Source organism: Hemitrygon akajei, chromosome 20 (genome assembly GCF_048418815.1).
Source record: "Hemitrygon akajei chromosome 20, sHemAka1.3, whole genome shotgun sequence".
Classification (NCBI taxonomy): domain Eukaryota; kingdom Metazoa; phylum Chordata; class Chondrichthyes; order Myliobatiformes; family Dasyatidae; genus Hemitrygon; species Hemitrygon akajei.
This window is the reverse complement of record NC_133143.1, coordinates 32174925-32199063: the sequence shown is the minus strand read 5'-3', so window position 1 is coordinate 32199063 and position 24139 is coordinate 32174925. Positions and strand designations below refer to the sequence as shown.

General features: G+C 38.5%; 1 protein-coding gene across 2 annotated transcripts in view; it reads right to left on the bottom strand.

Moving 5' to 3' along the window:
- LOC140713700 (collagen alpha-6(VI) chain-like) overlaps nucleotides 1-24139 on the bottom strand; it is a 145572-nt gene that overhangs the window by 71995 nt on the left and 49438 nt on the right. For both annotated transcript variants that reach the window (XM_073024098.1, XM_073024099.1), the window contains exons 10-22: nucleotides 23955-24033; nucleotides 16716-16861; nucleotides 16357-16449; nucleotides 16180-16233; nucleotides 11914-11985; nucleotides 11790-11816; nucleotides 11652-11696; nucleotides 11515-11568; nucleotides 8847-8909; nucleotides 5061-5126; nucleotides 4891-4944; nucleotides 2521-2556; nucleotides 1211-1273 (exon numbers count right to left, since the gene is read on the bottom strand). In XM_073024098.1, the coding sequence (XP_072880199.1) occupies nucleotides 1211-1273; nucleotides 2521-2556; nucleotides 4891-4944; nucleotides 5061-5126; nucleotides 8847-8909; nucleotides 11515-11568; nucleotides 11652-11696; nucleotides 11790-11816; nucleotides 11914-11985; nucleotides 16180-16233; nucleotides 16357-16449; nucleotides 16716-16861; nucleotides 23955-24033 (852 nt within the window). The remainder of the gene's footprint in view (nucleotides 1-1210; nucleotides 1274-2520; nucleotides 2557-4890; nucleotides 4945-5060; nucleotides 5127-8846; nucleotides 8910-11514; nucleotides 11569-11651; nucleotides 11697-11789; nucleotides 11817-11913; nucleotides 11986-16179; nucleotides 16234-16356; nucleotides 16450-16715; nucleotides 16862-23954; nucleotides 24034-24139) is intronic.

Genomic DNA, 24139 nt, shown 5'->3' with positions numbered 1-24139 from the left:
AACTTATAAATTAACATTTTATTTTACAGAGGGACTCATTGCACCAAAATAGATCATAACAAAACAACAAACAAGAGATTCTGTAAATACTGGAAATCCAGAGCAATACATGCAAAATGCTGGAGAAACTCAACAGGTCAGGCAGCATCTATGCAAATAAATAAAAAATCGAAGTTTTGGGCTGAGACACTTCTTCAGAACCAGAAAAGAAGGGGGAAGATGTCAAAATAAAAAGGTGGGGAGGAGGGGAAGGAAGACTAGCTAGAGGATGATAGGTGAAGCCAAATGTGTGGGAAATGTAAAGGACTGGAGAAGAAGGAATCTGATAGAAGAGGAGAAAGGGAAGAAAGAGGGGAGTCAGGGGGAGGTGATAGGCAGGTGAGAAGAAGAGGTAAGAGACAAGAATGGGGAATAGAAGAAGAGGGAAGGCAAGGGAATGTTTAACTGGAAGGACAAATCAATGTTCATGCCATCAGGTTAGAGACTCCCCAGATAGAATATGTGGTGTCGGTTCTCTACCCTGAGAATACTCTTGTCATGGCAAAAGAGGAAGCCATGGACCGATAAGTTAGAATGTGAATGGGGATAGGAATTAAATTGGTTGGCTAGCAGGAAATTCCACTGTTGGCAGATGGAACTTAAATGACTGATACAACAGTCCCACAATTTACGTCGCGTTTCAACACTGTAGAGGAGACGGTATCGGTTGCACTAGATACAGTAGATAACCCCCAACAATTCAAAGGTGAAGCACTAGCTCACCTGGAAGGACTGTTTGGGGCCCTGAATGAAGGTAAGGGATGAGGTGTAGCATTCTGGTCACTTGCAGGGGTGTGTGCCAGGAGGGTGGTTAGTGGGGGAGGGGGAATGACTGGACAAGGGAGTCATGGAGGGGGGGAACCTTACAGAAAGCAGAGAGTTGGAGGTAGGGGAATGTAAAATTGTGTTTGGTGGTAGGATCCCATTGAAGATGGTGGGACATGCAGAGAATGATGTGTCGTATGCGAAGGCTCATGGGGTAGTAGGTGAGAATGAAACAACGCAGAAGCTTGCAGCAGTTAAACCAGAAAAAAAAAATGAAGTTCCACATAGCTTTGTTTATTTTCATTTCTTGGGAAAGTTCAGTTGAGTAAGTCCAGAAAATGTTAATAAAACTGTGGTATAAACTGTACCCACATCCACCTTAAATTCTAATGTTACTGTTGACTACCTGGTCGCCTCGGAATCCTGGATCTCCTTTACGTCCTGCGTCGCCCACTGCTCCTTTGGATCCCTGCACACAGAGGAGTGTTTGTTTAAAGCTGGGAATACACTGCTAATTCAATTGCCTTACTAATGGACAGAGTTAATTAAAAAGGCACACTGGAAACACTCAGTGTGTTAAGAAGTATTTATGGAAAGAGAAAGAGTTAACAGGTACATTTTTTTTTAAAAAGGTGAAATGATAATACTGTTTCTTACTTAATAAGTGCATAATAAATATCCCCATTTTACATTGCTGATTGCTACTGGGAATTATCAATGAGTATTCTGCTGCCACGTCAGCCATCCCCACTGTCTGTTTCTGCTGGCATATCATTCATTATCATTAACAAGCTCAGTTTGCTTGCATACTTTTCATCCCTTTTTCTTATTTCCCTCTCAACATGGAGGACATCCTCAGCCTGAACTACCAGACATGACTTCCTGCTCTGCATTTCGTAATTCCTATATTATCTGTCTCTAATGTCATTCCTTAACCTCTCCACTCGCTCGCTGGCCAAATAGCCTTGTTTACCCTTACTTCTGTGATTACTCTGGTTTTACCCCATCAGAGACAGCACTCTCCCTTTAGCTTAATGAACATCTCATCTCTCCTTCCCAGGATCTTTGACTGAAATTTTAACTGTGTTTCTCGTCACACAGATTTCATCTAAACTGCAGAGTATTTCCAGCATTTCCTGTTTTTATTTTAAATTAACAGACACGTGTCTAGTTTTATACTTAATTTCAAGATGCCTGAAACCAAGGCTACTACTTATTTCAAGAAATCTTGCTCTCACACCCACGCCCTCCCCCGCAATTTCCACCACAAACTGATAAAACAACAGAATGGGAGGTTTAACATAATGAAATCTGAAACTAGTCGAGTTAAAATAAGAATGGCTATTTCTTCCAGTAATTATTAATTTCAAATTATTCCACTGATCTATTCCAAATGTCCCTGTCCAGTGTCAGTAACAAATGACATTCTTTCCACAGTGGACACAGTCAGCATGCCTACTACGACACAAGCTTATGAAAGTTCTGATAGATTGTTGTTGAAAAGAGAATATCTAGTCATCAAATTACAGTACTCTTTACTTACATGTGAGTTTATAATAATAGCAAATCTATTATGTCAAAATCCTTGAAAAAGACAGTCTCGATAATTCTTAGATCTCTGGATAAAACGACACGTCCTCTCTTGTCCCCTCTATATTACCAGCAATAACTTCCCACTGCATTACGTGTCAAAATACACAGTACAAAAGATCTTACCTGTGTCCCTGGTTGTCCTCTACTTCCATCAGGACCCTAATCAAGATGGAAAACATAATGTTCTATTTAGTTTGTTATTTCAATTATAAATACAAGGTGGTCTGTTCTTAATAGATAAAAATTGAGGTAAATAAAATACAGCACAGTGGATTCTGGTTAATTGGGCCATCAGTTGATCAGGGCAGCCACTTATTTGGGCCAGGTTTTAAAGAACAATAACTGATCGAAAAAGTAGCTGGAGTTACCTTCATTTATTTGAGATACTGTGCAGCTTAGTTGGGGCAGGAGGCTGTTGCAGAACAGTCTCTAACTAGCGTCAATCATGTGAACTTACACGGCTGTCGAAATCTTGTTTCCAGTAAAGAGTTTTTAAATAGCATCAGCTGCATGTACTTGTGTTCAAAACGCAGAGATTTCTATCACTGGTGGTTGGCAAGAAGTAAGCAGTAAGACAATTCAGGGCTGTTTTTCTGACCGCAGCCAGGACTGTAAATGAAATGATTTCACTACTTCAACAAGTTAGAAACTTTCAAGTGGAATACAGCTGGAAATTTCATTCTTCCAACAATCTATACTTAAGTATGCATCCGATTTCCAATTAAGAGATAAATATGAAACATTTTTGAAAATTTGGCGCCCTTATTTACAAAAGACAGGATTAAATATATAGATGTTCTGAAGATAAAATAATTGGTTATTTGGGGAAAGAAATAAATATATATACTAAAGCTATTACGAAATCCGTGGAGCATGTGAGGATCTTCCGATATCCAGGCACTCTTTCTTTCTTTCTTTCTTTCTTTTTTTCTACAGGGATGTTAGGGGGGAGGGGCTAAGGGGAGGGGGGAAGGGTATTCTTTTTTTCTTTCTGTAACCATCTGAAAACTTAATAAAAAAAGTTTTTAAAAAAACAAGTTAGAAACTGCTAAGAAATTGAAAGTATCGATAATCATCTTGAATGTTACAATAAAAATGAAGATTTGGAGGATGTAACCGTTGAAGGGTTTTGTACAAAGGCTGCCCATTATCTGCACTAAATACCTGTGCTTATTTTGTTTATTTACTGTCAAATGAACGTGATGCAGTTGAATTCTTCTGTCGATAAGTATTTGGAACTAAAGTTTTACAGTGCTGCAGTGGTATTGGTAGTGTTCTAATTTGTTCTGGTTTTACTTAAATACATAATTTGTTACTCAGTTTGTCTTTTTGTACTTTTTTAACTATTTCAATGAAACCGGCTAATTGGGGCAGCTGTTTAATTGGGCCAAATGTGGGTCCCGATGTGTCCCAATTAACTAGGATCCACTGCACTTCCATTTTTATATAGAATATGAACAAGTGATAACAATTAATGCAAATTGTGAGATATTAGAACACCCTCTCATCTTTGATTGGCTTCTCAGTTTTCTCTTTAATTACCTTCATCTGCAAGTTACTCACTTTACCCATGACATTACATAGAATGTAAAACAGTACAGCACAGGAACAATCCCTTCAGTCCTCATATCTCTCCCAACCTTGATGCCAATTTAGACTAATCCCAATAGCCTTCAGATGGTCCATATCCCTATATTCCCTGCCTGTTCATGTATCTGTATAAATGCCTCTTAAATGTTACTAAATGTCCACCACCTCCCTAGGCACCTATCACACTCTTTCTAAATAAAACTTGCTTCACAAATGTCCTTCAAACCTCCCATCCCTAATGTTAAATGTATACCCTCTAGCATTAAGCATTAATGATATTTATCTCTCCTGATCTCCAACCACATTCTCCCTTAACTGTTCTATTAAATTAACCATCAGATCTCCTTTCAAACATGTATTCTTTTTCCAGATGGAAACTGTTGAGAAAATAGAAACAAATAATCTTTGCGCCCTCGCACATTTTGCATTCCTCGCCCCAGTCTCTACTTAAGGCTGAACCACATTGTCATAAAACTCAGTATCCTGTTTAGACTGATGTGAGAGATTCACTTCAGTCTCCCCAACTGGAACAGTCTACCCTAACCTTTTCCATGTCTGTGTGCATGTCCTGCATGCTGTGCTTGAACCAATGTTAGTTCATACACTGAATGGACTACACAAAGCTCTCTAAATTACTTATCATTTTATCTACTCACACCAAAAAGAATCGTATATTGCATTTTTAATGTCTTCTAACTGAGTTGAAGCATGAAACCACTTCAAAGCCACTTATAGCTTTTAAATTAATATATTTCTAACAGTGAAATCATAATTAAACTTCAAATTGTATGTTATATTTTCAACAAATATGTAATTATGTATTTGATTGCAAAAGGAATAGCTTGAAAGAAATGAATATTTGTGGTACTGCAGGTTTTCAGATGAAGCTGTCAAATTCCTTACAGGGTTTCCTGCACGACTGCGTTTTCCTGGAACACCAGTGTTTCCTGGATTACCCTGTAAAAGACGATACACTATTATTGCCTCTGCATTTTTTTTCAGTTCATAAAAAGTAATGTCAGCACATTGTAGGTAGATACATTCAACCAGGAAGATAAAGGAAGACAACGTACCATTTGGCCTGGTTTTCCCTTTTCACCCTGTGGACCTTGAACATTGCCATCAGCACCGGGGTCCCCCTTGGAGAGAAACATTGAAAAAAAGTCATGAAACCTCTTGCAAAGCGTTGACAGTAAAATCCTGTGATTTGGTCAATTCATTTAGGGTTTGTGAGCAACAATTAACAATGCACCATTAAGGCATGTATTTCAATAACTATGTATTAAATCCAAAATAATCTAAATTGAGACCTAATTGGAAAGAAGATGGAGCCAGCCCCAGAGCCTCGTTATATTCTATTCCCCACTATAAGCAATTAAAATCACAATTGATATAATTACAGAGACTGCACGATCTCCCTGCAGGTAGTACAGACTGCAGAATGCTGTTGCATGTACTCAGGTGCAGCATTGAAGTAGTATAAGAGAAAACAATACTTTACTTTATTGTCACCAAACAATTGACACTAGAGCGTACAATCATCACAGCGATATTTGATTCTGCGCTTCGCACTCCCTGAAGTACAAATCAAAGTAAATATAATAAAAATTTAAATTATAAATCATAATTAGAAAATAGAAAAGGGAAAGTAAGGTAGTGCAAGTCAGGTCCAGATATTTGGAAGGTACGGCCCAGATCCGGGTCAGGATCCGTTCAGCAGTCTTATCACAGTTGGAAAGAAGCTGTTCCCAGATCTGGCTATACGAATCTTCATGCTCCTGAACCTTCTCCCGGAGGGAAGAGGGACAAAAAGTGTGTTGGCTGGGTGGGTTGTGTCCTTGATTATCCTGGCAACACTGCTCCGACAGCGTGCGGTGTAAAGTGAGTCCAAGGACAGAAGATTGGTTTGTGTGATGTGCTGGGCTATGTTCACGATCTTCTGCAGCTTCTTCCAGTCTTGGACAGGACAACTTCCATACCAGGTTGTGATGCACCCTAGAAGAATGCTTTCTACTGTGCACCTATAAAAATTGGTTTTTTTTTGCTGTTTCTCTGTGTTGTTTTTTTTTACGTAGTTCAGTCTAGTTTTTGTACTGTGTCATGTAACACCATGGTCCTGAAAAATGTTGTCTCATTTTTACTATGTACTGTACCAGCAGTTATGGTCGAAATGACAATAAAAGTGACGACTTGACTTGATCAGTGAGGGTTTTAGGGGACAGACCAAATTTCTTCAGCTTTCTCAGGAAGTAAAGGCAGAATATAATAACAGAATATAGAATAAAATGTTACAATCACAGAGAAAGAGCCGAGGCAGACAATAAGGTGCAAGGTCATACGTATTGAAGTAGATTGTGGGGTCAAGAGTCCATCTCATTGTACTAAAAAACTGTTTAATAGTTTTATAACAGCAGGACAGAAGTTGTCCATGAACCTAGAGTCCTGATGAAAGGGCTTGGCCCAAAACATTGATTGCTTATTCTTCTACATACAGTGCCTATAAAAAGTATTCACTCACCTTGGAAGTTTTCATGTTTTATTGTTTTACAGCATTGAATCACAGTAGATTTAATATGGCTTTTTTACTGGAATTGCAGATGCTGCCTGACTTGATGAGTTCCTTTCAGGCTTTTATATCTACTGCTTGATGAGAGGAACGAGAAGAGATAATGTCCGGAGTGAGTAACATCTTTGATGATGCTGACTGCTTTACCAAGACAATGAGCAGTGTAGACAGAGTCCATGGATCTTCTGGATCGGCTGTGACTGGCTTCCCCGATGTGAACTCACTTTCGTGAACTTTAGTTCTGAATGTTATCTGCTCACTTTTCACTGTTTGCACCTTTTTGCACATTTGATGGTCTTTTTTTTATATAATGGATTCTATTGGATTTCTTTGTTTTGTGTCTGCCTATAAGGGAGCAAACCTCCAGGTTATATTCAGTATACATACTGTGATGATAAATGCACTTAGAACATTGAAATTTGGAAGGGAGGCTTGTTTTGTGATGAGCTGAGTTGTGTCCACTTTTTTTTCGGGAAGGAATGCAAATCTCATTCCTCACTGTCCCTCAGTATGTCTGATAATAATAAACCAATTTACCATTTGATTTCATTTAGCTTAAGAATCTATGTGCTTCTGAATGTGGTGTTCTTTCCAGGAATCTATAGAATGCAAGTGTCAAATGCCACCTTAAGATTTATCCATTGATTATCCAGTGTTTTCTGAATCAATCTATCTTAAACTCTTTGGATTTAGATCCAGTTAAGAAATATCAGCTGACTAGTGAGAATAAGTGAAACTCAAAGCCCCTCTATTTAATGAGCAGAAAGTGGATTCTGTTCCTGTGATGTATTATGCTACATCAATATTCCACATGTCTCTATCAAATAGCAGAGCAATTTTAAACATGAAGGTGCCAAACACCATGCAGCAGGAGAGTTAGTCAATATAAACGGGGCAAAAAAAATGTCCTCAGAATGGATTACTTGATTAAGATTTCCTTGTCAATTGTGTTTACGTGCAAATGTATGAATGCGTGTGGTTTTTTAATGTGTTTGTGTGTGTTGTCAGAATTATTACTATTGACATATGATGTGAAATTGATTGTTTTGCTACAGCATTACAGTGCAAAGGCATAAAAATCTATAAATTAAAAAAAATCTATCAATAGTGTTAAAAAAGGAACAATGTTCCTAAGTGCGTGGATTGTTCAGAAATCTGATGGCAAAGGAGAAAAGCTGCTCCTGAATCATTGAGCATGGGTGGACCTCCTCCCCAATGATAGTAACAAGGGGAGGGCATGCGCCCAGATGGTAAAGGTCTTTAATGTTGGCTGCTGCCTTCTTGATGTATCACCACCACTTGAAGATGTCCCCAGTGGTGAAGAGGGTTGTGCCCACATTGCAACTGGCTGAAAATATAACCCTCTTGTGCTCCTATGCCAGGGACGCTCCATGCCAGCCTGTGACGAAGTCAGTCAGAATGATCATCTATAGAAACTTGTAAGAGTCTTTGGTGACATACCAAATCTCCACAAACTCCTAACAAAGTAGTGCTGCTGTCTGCCTCAATGTACTGGGCCTAGGGCAGATTCCCTGAGATCCTCAGGCACTCCCTTTCCAGTGCTAGCCCCTCGTTGAGGACTGCTGTGTGTTCTCTTGACTTCCCTTTCCTGAAGTCCACCATCTATTCCTTGCTGACATTGAGTGTGAGGGCTTTGTTGTTATGCCTCTCAACCAGCCAATCTATCTCACTCCTGCATGCACTCTCATCATCATCTGAGATTCTACCTACAACAGCGTTGTCATTGGTGAAGTTATAAATGGTAGTTGTGCTGTACCTAGCCACACAGTCATGGGAGTAGAGCAGTGGGCTAAGCACACATCCTTGATGGTCACCTATGTTGATAATCAGTGAGGAGATGTTATTACTGATTCACACTGATTCAGGCCTCCCGATAAGGAAGTCGAGGATCCAGTTGCAGAGGATCTGTGTTCGTGCATGCATTTGTGTGTACGTGTGCATGTGTATATCACAATGAAGTCACATCTTGCAGATCACTAAGTCTTACAATTTACTGATTTCAAAATAAAAGCTCAGATACCAAAAATAATTTTCTACCTCCTCCTGTCCCAAAATGCCATTTTAATGTCCTAGATTTCTGCTGTAATTCAATAAAATAATAATTCCTGACATCTATCAATTTTTAAAAATTCATTAAATTACTGATACAAGTAAAATTCTAACCAGACAAAATTCCAGAACTTTATCCCTTTGATAACATGCATCTTCATGCAGGTCTAAACAAGGCTGGATGAACATGCAGTCTTTGGTTATCTTTTCTAAGATCACTTACAGGGTCTCCACGTGAACCAGTTTCTCCACGATCACCTGAAAGCCCTTTTTGCCCCTTTCTACCCTAGAAATTAAGGCAAGCAATATTAGTTCTCAGAAATGAATGACTTCAAATCACAGCTTGTGAATTCAATGTATTCAATTAATAAGGCTATTTCAAAAGTCTAAGAATAGGATGCTGCCAAGATACATAAAAATTTTACTAAAAGCAGTCAACGATTATAATGTACATGAAATCCAAAGCACAGTGTGTCAAAGTGACATACTGGTCAATTAGGTTTGATATTCTGGTTGCACCCACAGATTGTGTTCTTACACAATCAAGAAGAGAAAAATTGGTAAGTAGATCACTCAAGTTAAATACACTTAATCTGAGCATCACATTCATGCCAAAGAAATAATGTAAACATATCTCTTGCAAACTCTTCAAGTTTGGACTGGTGGTCTTAGCAGTATTGAATTAATAAGTTATTTGTGGCAAAAATAAACAACTTATTAGTGAAGATATTAAAACCAGCAAATAAAAGTTTAATTTTCATTATATTGCATTCATGAAATCATATTTTAGCTTAACTCATAATATTAACTTGAATCCTGTTTTTCTTTGTGAAAATGATTATTATATTTTTTCAAAACTTTAAATAACATTCCTATCTTTATACAGAACTTGTAAAAACATAGGATAAAGCTGCTAACAAGAATACCTACTGCAGGTTCAGGCAAAGCACACCTCAAGTTCCAACATTGCAGCTTATGCTTTCTTACTCCCTCAGCATTTTAGTTTAAAACTTATTTATTATGAATGCTGCTTTATCCACAACTACAGGGGAACATTGTAACAAGATAATGCTAACTGAGCAGACTACTGGCAGATATTCTTCTTTTTCACTTGCGTGATTAATAAACATTTGGGTCACATAGAGAATACAGCACGGGTGGAATATTATCCACTTGGTGAAACAGTCCAAAATTCTTTTTTCAAACTAATAGAAAGAAAATCAGCAGGGATCCCATAAGGTAATTCGTCATTCAAAAATGACAAACGCTCCAATATATAACAAGGTCAAAAGAGGAGAAATTTCTAAGAGAAATGGATAAATGCAGGGAAGCAAATTAGGTTGATCAAAAGAGAGGAAACGGGATGCAGAACCCCAATTTTAATCCCATGGCTGGACCTGTGCAACCAATGGCAAAGGCTGGTGTCAAACATTCAACAGTCCAAGGTATTAATTACATTGATCATTCAAACTTAAGGAAAAGGACTATTTGACTGGTGATTTAGTGTGAGATTTCAGACAAAATGAGGCTGCTACTGATGGTATGCTCCCCAGGACTCAATCTGCTGGCTGGGGATTGCACTGGGAGAATGGAAGAGAAGCTCAAGATTAAAGTTAGGCAACGCTTGTCCATGAAGCTCATATCTCTTCCTCTTGCTGCCCAGTATAGAGAGACACACCATACCACACAACATCATACAACACAGAAACAGGTCCCTCAGAACACCATTTCTACACCACCTTTGCACTGCCTATATTGACCCTATTTACCTGCATCACTTCTGTTTCACCCAACCCTCTTTACACTTGCCATCCATTTCCAGCCACACAGCGGCCACTCTACCATTGTGCATTCCTTGGTTAATGGCCCTTCACTCCGTCCATTCCCGCCTTCGGTTCGCCCTACACTGTCCACCAGGCTTTCACTACTTCGGGACCTTTCCTGCTCCACCCCGCCAATTCCTTTCCAGATTTGCTTGATCTCCATGCTGTTGGGTCTGCACCCAGTCTGCCAAGTCCACTACGGATCATCCTGCTACCTCTTTGTCCTACACATTCTTCCCTCTTCCTTCGCTCTGCCATTGTCGGCCTCTTCATGTTTCACCCAATTTAATGCACTAGCTCACCCTCACATTTTGCAGCCCATTTCCAATCATGCAGCAGCCAATAAATGTTATCTATTGAGCTAAAGAACACAAGAATAGTATAAATATCTCTAAGCTAACAATGACAGAAATAAGGGAGGTATGTGTAACAAAGTATCAATTCCAATGATTGAATGTGGCTTTTCTTCATCATTTGACAGGATATTCTGGGTATGTTTGACTGATATTTTATCTACACCATAAGATTCCTAAGGTTTCAGACAAGCTGTGGTATGCTGCAGAGCTAACTTTATCTCCAATGTTTCCCTAATTTTCTTTTACATGTCAAGATAAGATTGACCATCAACATTCTACCATATCCTTTTCATCTTGACTATTCACTCATAGATTCTCTTCACTATTCTGAATGTGGTAATGCATTTTGTCACTAGCTACTTTTCTTGGTTTCACGTTCCGGTAAACTTGGAATGATGTTGCATACTCCAATGAGAAATCCTGTTGGAAATTCAAATCAGATTAGAATGCACTGGAAAAGGAAAACTGGATCAATGTATAGAAGAGCAATAATTGGGGAAAGGATGTATCTTTTCAGTCTGCATCAAAAGGGCATGGAAAATTTTCCATTTATTACTGTTGGTTAGAATTGGCAGATCGTTGGGACACGTAGACAAAACAATTACACAACTGATCATTCTGTATCTATTGAAACAGGATAGTTCTGTGAAAGGAATAAATACAAAGTTCTTGGATATGATAACTGCTAACAAAATTTTTTAAATGGTTTTACCAGTTTTCCATTGTTGCCTTTTTCACCTGCAGTTCCAGGAGGACCTTGGAGTCCCTGTTGGAAGATGCCATTTTATGAATATTCAGAAGGTATTTGTAAGTAATCTTTCTGGGTAAATATTCTATAAAAAATTATACCTGCTCTCCAATTATTCCATCAATACCGTGCTCACCATCGCTCCCCTGTTGTAATGGAATGTAGAATTTTAGTACACTTGCAAGTTTTAGTATCAAAATAAATATTCAAATCAAATGATTTTATTGTACCATATTTACCTTTTGTCCTCGATAACCTCTTTTTCCCTGAAATAGTTACATAATTGGTTATGAAACGGTAAGACTAAGAACCTATCTATATTTGATACATTACCATTAAAGTGAACAATAAGCACATTCTTACCCTTTCACCACCGTCACCCCGGCATCCATCGTAACCTCGAACGCCAATAGATCCCTGTGGGCCTCTCTCTCCCTAAATAAAATATTCAGCCTTTTCTTAATAGAGCAAGATACTTCAAAGTTCAAAGCAAATTCATCAAAGTACGTATATGTCACCATATAGTACCTTGTGATTCATTTTTTACAATCGTTCACAGTAGAACAGAGAAATACAATAGAATCAATGAAAACCCCCACACAAAGAAAAACAACAAATGTACAAATGTTGCAGATAAAAATAAATAAAAATAACTAAATGAATAGTACTGAGAATATGAGTTGTAGAGTTTTTGAAAGTAACTCCATAAATTGTGGAATCCATTCAGAGTTGTGGTGAGTTAAGTTATCTGCACTAGTTCAGAAGCCTGATGGTTGAAGGGTAATAACTGTTCCTGAACATGGTGGTGTGGGACCTAAAGCTCTTGTACTTCCTTCCCAACGACAGTAGTAAGAAGAGAGTATGTCCTGAATGATGGAATAAATTCCTTAAAACTCAGTTATTATAGTAGCCACCAAAAGAGAAGAAATCACACTAAACAGAGAAAAGGGATAGTCTGGGCTTGGGGAGAACATTTGACCACACACCATGCATTTATTATCCTTACTCCGTGAAGGTGCAAGTTGTGGTGAACTAAATATACCTGTCTGAACACGCCCCCCCCCCCGCTGACAGCTCCTGTGGCTCCTCCCACAGACCCCTGCTGACTGCTCCTGTGGCTCCTCCCACAGACCCTGGTATAAAGGCGATGGGAGGTACAGCCCCTTCCTCAGTCTCCAGGATGTTGTGTGGTGTTTACTTGCTGCTTGTTCTTTCTTCCAGCCAATAAAAGCCTATATCTCGCCTCACATCTCCAAGAGTTATTGATGGTGCATCACAAGTATTTATATTAAATTGTCAGCTTTTTATATTATTTTTCACAAACGTACTTCAACCTTGGTCTCCTCATAACTGAAGCACAGAAGCTGAATAAACCCTTCAGAGTACTCATCTTTCCTGACCTGGGCTTGTCACTTCTCACTGAATTCAGCGGCTGTCCGCTTTATAAATTTCCTAACTCACCTCTTGCCATGTCCTTTCTCAGGTGGCAACAGGTGTCTTCTCCTCAGTGTGGAGAAAATATATTTCTCTCCAATTCTTCACAGTCCTCGCAAGTTCTCAAGAGAACCATCCGGATAGCAGGGCATGGGCTTTGAGCATTCAGAATTCATTACCATACCTTGTCTTTTCTTCTTTCCTTACAGAGATCCTCTAAATCTTTGGATTATCTCTTCTAACATTGAAACCGAGTTCACATCATGAAGATTCTCATCAAGGCTACTGTCAGCAATTACTGAGCAGGCAGCTTTTCAGACGAGCTGAATTTATTACTTCATTTGCCATGTTGTATCAAAGCATCCCAGCCCACCTCATCTGCTCATATTGTGTTTCTGAGTTAATATTGAATACAGTACATTTTCCAGTTGGTATCATTATACATATTGAGTTGTCAGAGGAAGTGGTTGAGGCAGGTGCATTAACAGCATTTAAAAGATACTTGGATGGATACATGGATAAGAAGAGTTTAAAAGGGATATGGACTGAACGTGGGCAAATGGTATCAGCTTAGAATCTTGGTTGGCATGAAGCAATTGGACCAAAGGACCTGTTTCTGTGCTGTATGACTGACATTATGACATGAATTCATTTATTGAATTCACATCTGGAGCTGCGTTTGATGTCCAAGGGATCAAAGAAAGACAAACAAAGTAGAATGCAAATGTTGGTAAAAGTTGGAAGATGGGAGGGTACGGGGAAAAGCTAAGAAGAAATAAATTCTAATTATGGTCAGACATTTGGTCTGCAAGCAGCTAAGAGTTGAATCATTAACAGCAGGGAGGGCATTGAGTCAGCAACAGCATTAGACACGTAAAATAACAGATGATAATAAAAGTTTACTAAACAGCTTGTACTGAAAATTGTGTGACAACACAAAGGGCATGTGTTTTATGAAGGCTTGCTTCTAGCATATTTTTAACCACATCAACTGCAATTCCAAAGTGAGAGCAGCTACTATGCATCGGTTACATAAGGAATCAATTGTCTCATACACAAAATCCTAAATAATTTGCCCGATGTTTACTATCTGGCTCTGAGCTAAATAAATCTTTTTATATGTAATTAAGCCCATTATAGCCTTCTGTAAATAGATTCATGTTAGTTATTGAGGAAGATTTTCCAGTCTGAGTCAGAGATTTATGTATAGACTCTTAATTGAAAGCTGACAGTGTAAAATGGCTTTTAATTCAAATATTTTTTTCATTCATTGTTGTGTTATGTACATTGTTTAAATCAAACTGGGGAAATTCAAATACAATTTTGGGTACAGTACACAATGCAAGTGAATAGTAGCAGACTATTTTAGGTCTGTGATACTGAGCCAAACTGTTTATAATCCAATTTTCCCCATTTATTTCTTTGAACATTGCTACTCAAAATATTTAGTACTCTTCTCTCCTGATTGGATTATGATATTTTTACAGCAATATCTTCTATTGTTACTTGAGACACAACAGGAGCGATATGCAAATAGACACCATTTCCTAACATTCTCCCAATGTTTCAAATTATCTCCATTTAAAAACTAAAAGCTGGAGTTAGTGACGTGGGAATGGTATGAATTCTCCCCAACTAACAGATAACCAGATATATACTATCAAGAAAATTAGCTCTGCAAATTTGTTCCACTTAATGTTATTGGCAATAACTGTATATTTTAACAAAACAGAATTAACAATACAAAAGAGATTTTGATTTAGTATTAATAATTTTTGATTATGTAGAACATTGATAGTATTAATTTTAATATAGTGTTATTTTAACACAATTTTGTTTATCTCGGCATTTGGTAACATTGGCTCAAACTCTGAAATTAAAAGCATGACAAAAATTTGATTCGAGACACTGAACAATTCCACTAACTCATCACTGAGTCTTGAAATCAAAGCAAACAAGAAACTGCTCCTTGCTCACATCTACTGAAATTTTCAATCCCCTCAAATGAATGGGAAATTAAACAAGTTGTATTAATGAAAACAAATTTGCTCTCACCTATTTTTGCTCTCTGTGAAACACCAGTTTTGTGTCTGTTAAGTTCCTTTCAGTGAAGCAAACTTTGTCAGAACTTCGCAAACCAGTTTGAAGAAAATACATTAAATTTTAACTTGCCAAAATCTGTATTTTATCAAATGGATATCTGCTCTGTCGGCGCCAGTCGTCAGTCATTTTTAGAGGCTTTAAACTCTGGGCATGCTAACCACTTACATACTGAGGTAGAAGGTTTCTTATAATAGATAAAGGCAATAAAGCATGGTGCACATTGAACTTTAGTTAATAGTTCAGGAAAAAGTGTTTGGGATAAACACAACTGATTTAAGCATATGTTGCACATTCATCAGTGTCAGGAGCTGCAGAGCTAAATATGTATTGTGGAGTAGATTTTAAAACTTAAGTTTAAAGTTAAGATTTTAAAAGCAAGTAGAAAATAATCTGAAGTTTTGACACCCATGTCTCTCTGGACTGACCATAGTCTTTGGATGCTAGAAATACTCATTAAGTCAGGCAGCGGTACAGAGAGAAAAGCAGAGTCAACTTCTTAATAATGATATTTCATTATAAGTACTTTAATATTCAGATGAATGGTCATTGATCTAAAATACTGACATTGATTCCCACACTATTTGATGCTTTTTCTGGTTTTTATTCAGATTTCCATCATCTATAGTTTATTTTTCCTTTCAATTGCTTTGCATTGAATTTATAGCCATCAGGGTACCTGATATTAACTGACATGGATCTGACAAACTTTACTCAGACACTCAGTTAATGCCTAGACCTTCCTCCTTCTCCTGAAATAGGAATGGTGCCTCAAAATGGTTTCAGCCATTACCTCCCTCGGTCAAGCAGATGCTATTGATCCGCTGCCCAAATTGAAATCAACCCCGAAGGAAACGAAGTATGAAGTGGCCTAACATTCTGGAGAACAATGTATTTAAACTATTCATTGTTGGAAGGTCCCCACATTGGCTTCTTTACTGTGCATGGATGTGTACGCCAAAAATTTCTTTAATGTGTTGCCTGAGAAATGCCACAGAGCTCAGAAAGAAACAAAAGCGGCTTAATTTCACTCCAAGAAAAAAAGGAAAGCAGATGACAATCTTTCAGAAATAGCTATTAAAACTACCAACTTACTGGTGCTCCTTCTTCTCCTGGGTAGCCCATATATCCCTTTGGACCCTGATGTGCCTAAAATAACATCAAAATTCTATTAAGGGATGAAAGAGAAACGGGATTGTACTTTGTGTACTTGAACTTTATGAACAAATAGTAGGAAAATCTGTTTAAAAAAAGCATAGATTATTCACTTACCTTCTGTCCTTTCCTTCCTTGCAAACCAATTGCTCCGGGTTCTCCAAAACACGTACAAAGGGCCTTACAACATTTTCTTTCTATAACCGCACTCTAAAAACAAAACAATACAACTTTAGTAATTTTTAAAATGAAAAGGAAATGCATTGAAAAATTAATTTCTAAATGCAATTATTGCTGAACAGCTGATTCTTCACCAGAGAAATATATGACAAATCAATATTAGGATCAATCTCAAACAATAACATTATTAAATCGTCATTGAGTAACAGGTTCAATGTTGCTTCAGGTCTTATTTTCCTATAGAAAGTGACACAAAATATGAGCAAATCTGCCCTGTTTTTATCAGGACCACTTACTGTTTGTTTAAGCAAAGAGTCCTCAATATCTTCCATTTCAATTGACAATTGTTGTTTGTATCCAGATCCGGTCCCAAAGTCAAGAAGAGAGACCTCATCAATATTCACAGTACCTTGCAGAACCACAGGAATGAATGCATTGATCCCTGTAATTATAAAATAAGAGCTCTTTACTGCACTTTACTGTAACATTGAAAATCCCATTTAGATGATAAAATGAAAGATAGGTAGCAGAATAAAGTTTTAAGAAACTTTGTAAAATAGGTGCAAAAATGGACCATAATGGAAATAATAATAAAGATTAAATTCAGTACTCAGTGGAAATATATTCGTGTTTGCAAAGAATTGAAAGAAGACCTCCAGCTGGTGGGGGAGCTAAGGTGCTCAATGCTGGACAAGAGACACTAGTTGCTCAGATTGTGCTAGCGAGCAATGTCATACAGTTGTGTGAAATACAGACAGCTGTAATTGCAGACCTACCATCTTCTCGGATATTCATATGGTCAGTATATTGACAATTGATAGGGTGTTGAACCATCACCACATTGAAAGGAAACAGATGTACAGAGTGCCCTTTGATAGAGACAGTGATAGAACTAAGGAACTGCAATATCTGTATGTACAATTAAGTTGGTATTCTGGCATATTTCCCAATGACTGGGCCATATCACCCCATGTCTTATCATGTTCCTTGGTGGGCTTTACAGACTACTTTCAGCATTCAAGAAGGAACAGGATGCCAGGATCAATGGCCCACATTATCCCATCATATGGGACAATGTATCTTTCTACCGTTCATCTGCAGTGAACAACAGGGTTCAGTCCCATCCACGTATGTCCATGAATTCCTTCCTCCACACTCCCTGTTCCCCTACCCTGTAACGGAGTATTTTTCCTCCTGGAGATGGAAGGTCTATGACAAGCATCCTTATAAGAAGTGCCGTTGAGGAGCACTATGACCGAGGCTTGTCAAGATGATCATGGTGTCAGACTGCTAGGACTGGATTAGGTGTTTCAGGAGGTATTTCCCCTGCTACATCACTAGGGACCGCATTCTATGTGATTATGATGAAATTATGTGGCCCAATATCAGGAACAGAATGGATGCCACACCACACTGCCTCCAGCATCTTCCCTCCTGGGTAGCTGGAACAGGACTATCCACGGCACACAGCCTAGTCCATGCTACAACCGAGGCCATGCATCTCCCCTGCCTTCGGTCTCACCAGTAAACCGGAGTTGCAGTATTCTACATTTACCAATGTCCAACAGGGTCTTGAGATCACAAGAAAAACATCCAAGACAATCACTTGCTGTTAAACAGCACACCACCTTTGTGCATTGACTCCAATGCCTTTCTGTAGCAGGCGGCAAAACAGTCCACACCAAGTCTGCTCATGGGGTACTCGATGTTCTTAACATCCTGCAATGTCTTGCAATCAAAAAGAGGATGTATGGAAAAAGATAATAACAGCACTGGTTGAACCAAGAGAGGCGGCCGTGCCTGAGTGCACCGCCATATTACCGGAAAGCCCTGTGTTGAGTTTGCTGACGGCTGCTGAACAAGAGGACAGTTCCTTCAGCCATCTTCCCACTGATATGGTGTGTCATTGATTTCAGCACCAGAACAGGAATCTTTATCGATCACAAGGATTTGTCACAGCTAATGTGAACCTACATACAGATACACACACGATTTCACAGAAACTGTGATGATACTATTATCCTGTGAGAATCTGAAGCTAAGCATGTTTTTGCATGAGGAATTAAAGCTTGATTATGAGTGGCGAGGGGATACTTCCTTCAAAGCTCTTTGATAACTTCAGAATGGAACCTCCTACAGGGAACAAGAGCACCATGTAAAGTTCCATATGACTACCAACAGGCTATTGATCAGCCCTCTCTTCTCCTCACCTGCCCATCACCTCCATCTGGTGTCCTTCCTTCTTCCCTTTTTCACATGGTCCACTTTTCTCTCCAATCAGAAAACTCTTCCACCTATCACACCTATCACTTCCTAGCACATCCCCCCCCCCACTCTCACCTAAATGGTTTCACCTATCACCTGCCATCTTGTATTCCTTCCCCTCCCCTCACCTTCTTATTCTGGCTTCTGTTCCCTTCCTTTCCAGTCCTCATTAAGGGTCTTGGCTCAAAACATTGACTGTTTATTCTCTTCCATAGATATTGCCTGACCCACTATGTTCCTCCAGCACTTTGTGTGTGTTGTTCAAGATTTCCAGCATCTGCAGGATCTCTTGTGTTTATAACTTGAAGATAATATACTCAGGCTCTTTAAGTTCAATGTTCCAATAAAGTCAATACACTTCTTCAGAGATGTTTTTATTTCTGTTGCCAGGCATCTGTGCTTCGTCTCCTCTTGATAGGAGGACAGAAGTGTTTCTTTCATAGCCTGCTGTTGCAGTTCTGGTTAAATTGCGATCAAATTTGCTCGAATGTTGATATCTCTTTGCCTACTAGAACTGTTCTGTGAGTGAATATCATGCAGAAGCAGTGAGTGTCAGCTGTGAGGAAATATATAGAAAGCGAAGACTAAAATGATGCATAGCATTTGGCAAGGCAGAATGAGGAAAAGAGGGTGATAAAAGGCAGAAAACAGACATAAACACATCATAAGTAAAGGCTAACGTAATATATTTAGATTAGTTAAAATGACTAGCCCCTTGGCACTTGAGTTTGGGGACATTGTTTCTACAGCTCACATCCTCTTCTACCTCCAGCCACACTTTCATGAAGGCAGCAGCTTTCTTCCTTCTGTTGATGGGAAAGATGACTGATCCCCCCTTTTGAGACTGCAGAGAAGCAAATAAAACACCATAGCCTTGCTCTCGACCAAAACCCTGTCACTATTTCAGAATAATTCAAAGAACATTTACATTCTGACTCTTACAGTAAGTCTTTATAAAGTCCATGCTTTCAAACTTATAATAAATAGATTCAACTAAATTACTGGACAAATTTTCTAGATTGACTCATAGATTTTGTGTGTGGTCTACTCCTTTAAATCAGCTGCATAATATAAACAGTCTTATTACTTTAAAAGTTTTAATAGTAAACTGCTATGTGAAGTTATGAGATATTCTTAATTCTATTTAGTGCACATAAATGAAAACAAACAGGAGAAGATTTTTATGCAGATGATAATATTAAAACTATTTTATCTATAGCCTCATTGCTTTAGTTTATCTTCTTTGCATGTTAAACTTTAAGGCAAGATATTTAAAATATTTGTCTCCTGCCTGGATGGGAATGTATTCGAGTAATATCCTCCTGTTTGTTATTTGGGACACAGTGGAAGTGAAATGCAGTTGTAGACAGTTTTTTTAAATTATCCCCAGTCTGCCATAATAATGAAAAATATGTAGTTTACTGAGTGGGTAGCATGAATCCTCCAGAATTGAAAGGTTACCAAATCTGTATTTTCAAGAAAATTAACTCTTTAAAACATATGTGCTTTGATGCTTTTGGGTCTTACTGTAATAAATAAACAAATGCATTTTAAAACAGTTGCAACTATATAAAGTTCAATTCGATTATTCATTTTAAAACAGATGTAATTATATAAATTTCAATTCTATTGTCACCAATGACTAGACCATTAATTTGCCTTTTTAAAGGACCACAACACTGACACTAATGGCCTCCCTATTCAGAAGGTGGGGAGGGGGTGCCTTAATGGGAGGAAAGAGGAGAAAGGAGTTTTTCCCAACAGAAGGTCAGTAAGCAGATACGGAATCTTGGAACAAGTCCATAAGACATGGGAGCAGATTCAGCCCTTCAAGTCTACTCTGCCATTCCATCATGGCTGATCCCGGCTCCCACTCAAACCCATTTGCCTGTCTTCTCACCATGTCCTTTGATCCCCTGACCAATCAGGAAACAATCAACTTCCGTTTTAAATATACACTGTCCTCCACCACAGTCTGTGGCAAAGCATTCCACAGATTTACTACTCTCTGGCTAAAAAGACATTCCTCCTTACCTCTGTTCTAAAGGGTCGCACCTCAAATTTGAAGCTGTGCCCTCTAGTTCTGGATACCTCCACCAGAGGAAACATTATCTCCAGTTCCACCCTATCTAGTCCTTTCAACATTGGGTAGGTTTCAATGAGATCCCCCCTCCACATTCTTCTAAATTCCAGTGAGTGCAGGCCCAAAGCTGCCAAACGTTCCTCATATATTAACCACTTTATTCCCAGAATCATCATATGTTAACCCCTTCAATCATCCTCGTGAACCTCCTCTGGACACTCTGCAATGACAACACATCCTTTCTGAGATATGGGGTCCAAAACTGTTGACAATAATCCAAGTGCAGCCTGACTAGTGTCTTATAAAGGTTCAGCATATTTCCTTGCTTTTATATTGTATTCCCCTTGAAATAAATGCCAATGTTGCATTTGCATTCTTTACCACACTCAACCTATAAATTAACCTTCTGGGAATCTTGCACAAGGACTCCTAAATCCCTCTGCACCTCTGATGTTTGAATTTTCTCCCCATTTTGATAATAGTCCGCACTATTGTACCTTTTACCAAAATCATTATCATACATTTCCCAACACTGTATTCCATCTGCCACTTTTTGTCCTTTCTTCCAATTTAAGTCCTTTTGCAATTGCATTGCCTCCTCAGTTCTACCTAATCCTTCAACTATCTTCATATCGTCTACAAACTTTGCCACAAAGCCATCAATTCCATTATCTAAATCATTGACGAACAATGTGAAAAGTAGCAATCCCAATATTGGCCCCTGATGATCACTATTAGTCATCGGCAGCCAACCAGAAAAGGCCCCTTTTATTCCCACTTGCTGCCTCCTGACTTTCAGCCATTCTGTTATCCATGCCAGTATCTTTCCTGTAATGCCATAGGATTTTATCTTGTTAAGCAGCGTCATGTGTGGCACCTTATCAAATGCCTCCTGAAAATCCAAGTAAATGAGATCCACTGCCTCTCCTTTGGCCACCCTGCTTGTTACTTCCTCAAAGAACTCTAACAGATTTGTCAGGCAAAATTTCCCTTCACAGAAACCATGCTGAATTTGACTTATTTTATCATTTGTCTCTAAGTCTCTCGCAACTACATCCTTAATATAGACTCCAACACTTTCCCAACCACTGAGGTTAGGCTGACTAGCCTATAATTTCATTTCTTTTGCCTTCTTCTCTTCTTAAAGAGTGGAGTGACATTTGCAATCTTCCAGTTCTCCAAGATCATACCAGAATCACAAACTTAGGTGATTCAACTGGAACTTGCAATTGTAAAGACAAGGCTTAGAAGATGTTGATACATTTGATTTGAACTAGATTTAGGAGAGAAAGGAAATCCTTTCAGTAGAGAGAGAGAGGGGGCTGCTATTTGGAATTAATGGAGGATTTTGCAGAGAAGAACATACTGTGAGCACCAGGGGTCTTCAGAGTTGTTCCCTGCTGTTTGGAGTAGACTCCTCGAGCTTGGGAGTAGGAAGTGCTGACTTAGGTAACTCAGGAGATATTGTTGCATGATTCTTCACACTGTCTGCTCAACAATAACCAGTAATGTTACATCCTATCTCATTAATCTCAAGAACATTATATGGGCAAATAATATCTAACAGCTCTTACCAATGCAATGCTTGTTCCAAACCTTGTCACTATACTTACAGGCTATATCTTGCCAGATTTCTCAAGGAGAAACTCTTTGAATAAAACCTCACCAAAACTTCAGTAAGGATGTCCTCACTATGTCACACAGCAAAGAAATGACTGCATTTCTCTGACAGCTAAATTGTACATTTTAACATGTACTTCTTCTTCAAGGTTGAAGCAGTAAGCAAGTTTGAAACCACATGTAGTACTGAAAATGATTCTGTGATAACCCCAGGATTTACTGTTGTTACTTGGAAAAGGTTTTGTACAGATTTGAGCTTACTTCTGGCACTGTCAAATACTTGCATGGGTTAGGTACCATGATTAAAGTTCATTTCTACAGATCACTGTCCACACTGAACTGGCTTGGCCTGGTTATCTGCAAAAGTGGAGTTAGTAGAGTCATCTGCCCTACAGAAGGGAGGGAGGATCTGAAAATGTCATGCGTAGCTCTTTGTGAGGATTACAAATGCTGACGGGGTTTTAAGAACAGAGTGGATTTAAACCACCAAATTTAAACCACCAGATCAAATTATCCCAAACCAATTTAGTACCATTTTTCCATGCATTAAAATTGAATCCAGGAGGAGAAAATACAGACATGTGTCCTTGGGATCCAGTACTAGTAAGGTATTCCTAGACTCACACAATCAGAGAAACTCCCTTTGTTCTATTGATCCAACTTTTGGTACAACTTAAAAAAACAACTGGACTTCTCTCCCAGACATAAAACATTGATTCTGTTCCTCTCTCCACATGTTTTGCCTGAACTGCTGAACATTTCTGACATTTTCTCTTTTTACCCTATAGGACAGTGTGGGGTTTAGAGAGGGTGGGAACAGGTGCTGAATTTTTCCTTTTAGTCCTTTTTCCCAAGAGCAGTATTTCTCACAGAGTCAGCTATCACAGCACTGTTAAGATGCGTTTAAATATTAATCTAGGTGAATGAGCCTGTCTAAATTGCTTGAAGATGACACTGTCCACTTACACTGTGCCAAAATATCAAGGTGACTTAATGAAATTATTTGAGGTGGGCACCTTCCGCCAGGTTCTGTAGGTTCCACCCAGTCCAATATCTGTAAACTAGAGATTTCAAGGCCAGGTTCAACCACATGTTGCTCATTTGGCAGAAACAACATTACTTGGACAATTCACTGAAAATCCTACAGTTAGTTGTTTTCCAGCTTTTTTCATACACCAGTTTATCCAGTCATATTTGGATAAGAAAATTAATTTCTTCATCTCATAAATTAATTCAATGTTCCCTGGATTCTGGTTTTAAAATTGTAATTCTTCATACATGGGTCTGGCTCTTACTTGCTTCAAACACAAGCTGGCGAAATGACTATGAAGGTCATAATGCTAGGTTCATATTACGTAAATATTTCCAACCAGTAAAGTCAAGAACTACAACTAGTTCATACCGACTAATGTGCCAAATTCTCCAGCTGAATTTTAGGTGTACAATGTCCTTGCTGTCTTTTGGAATCAAATATGTGCACCAATAAAACTATAAATTCATCTCTTATGGATTAATTTAACATGTCTAAAACAGTCAACGTTTCAGATCCAAATGAAAATGGACTTACCTTGAGCATGCATTACATTTGGAAATTGATGAAGCTCTTCCCTTGTGCCATGCCATCCGTCTGTGAATAACAGTACCACCTATGAAGAGAATATAATTAAATGCACAGCTGTTTCGGCTAAATTAAATATAAAATATTTCTTTCTTTCTTCTTTTAGAAGTTTAGTTAAATTTTCATTTCCATTA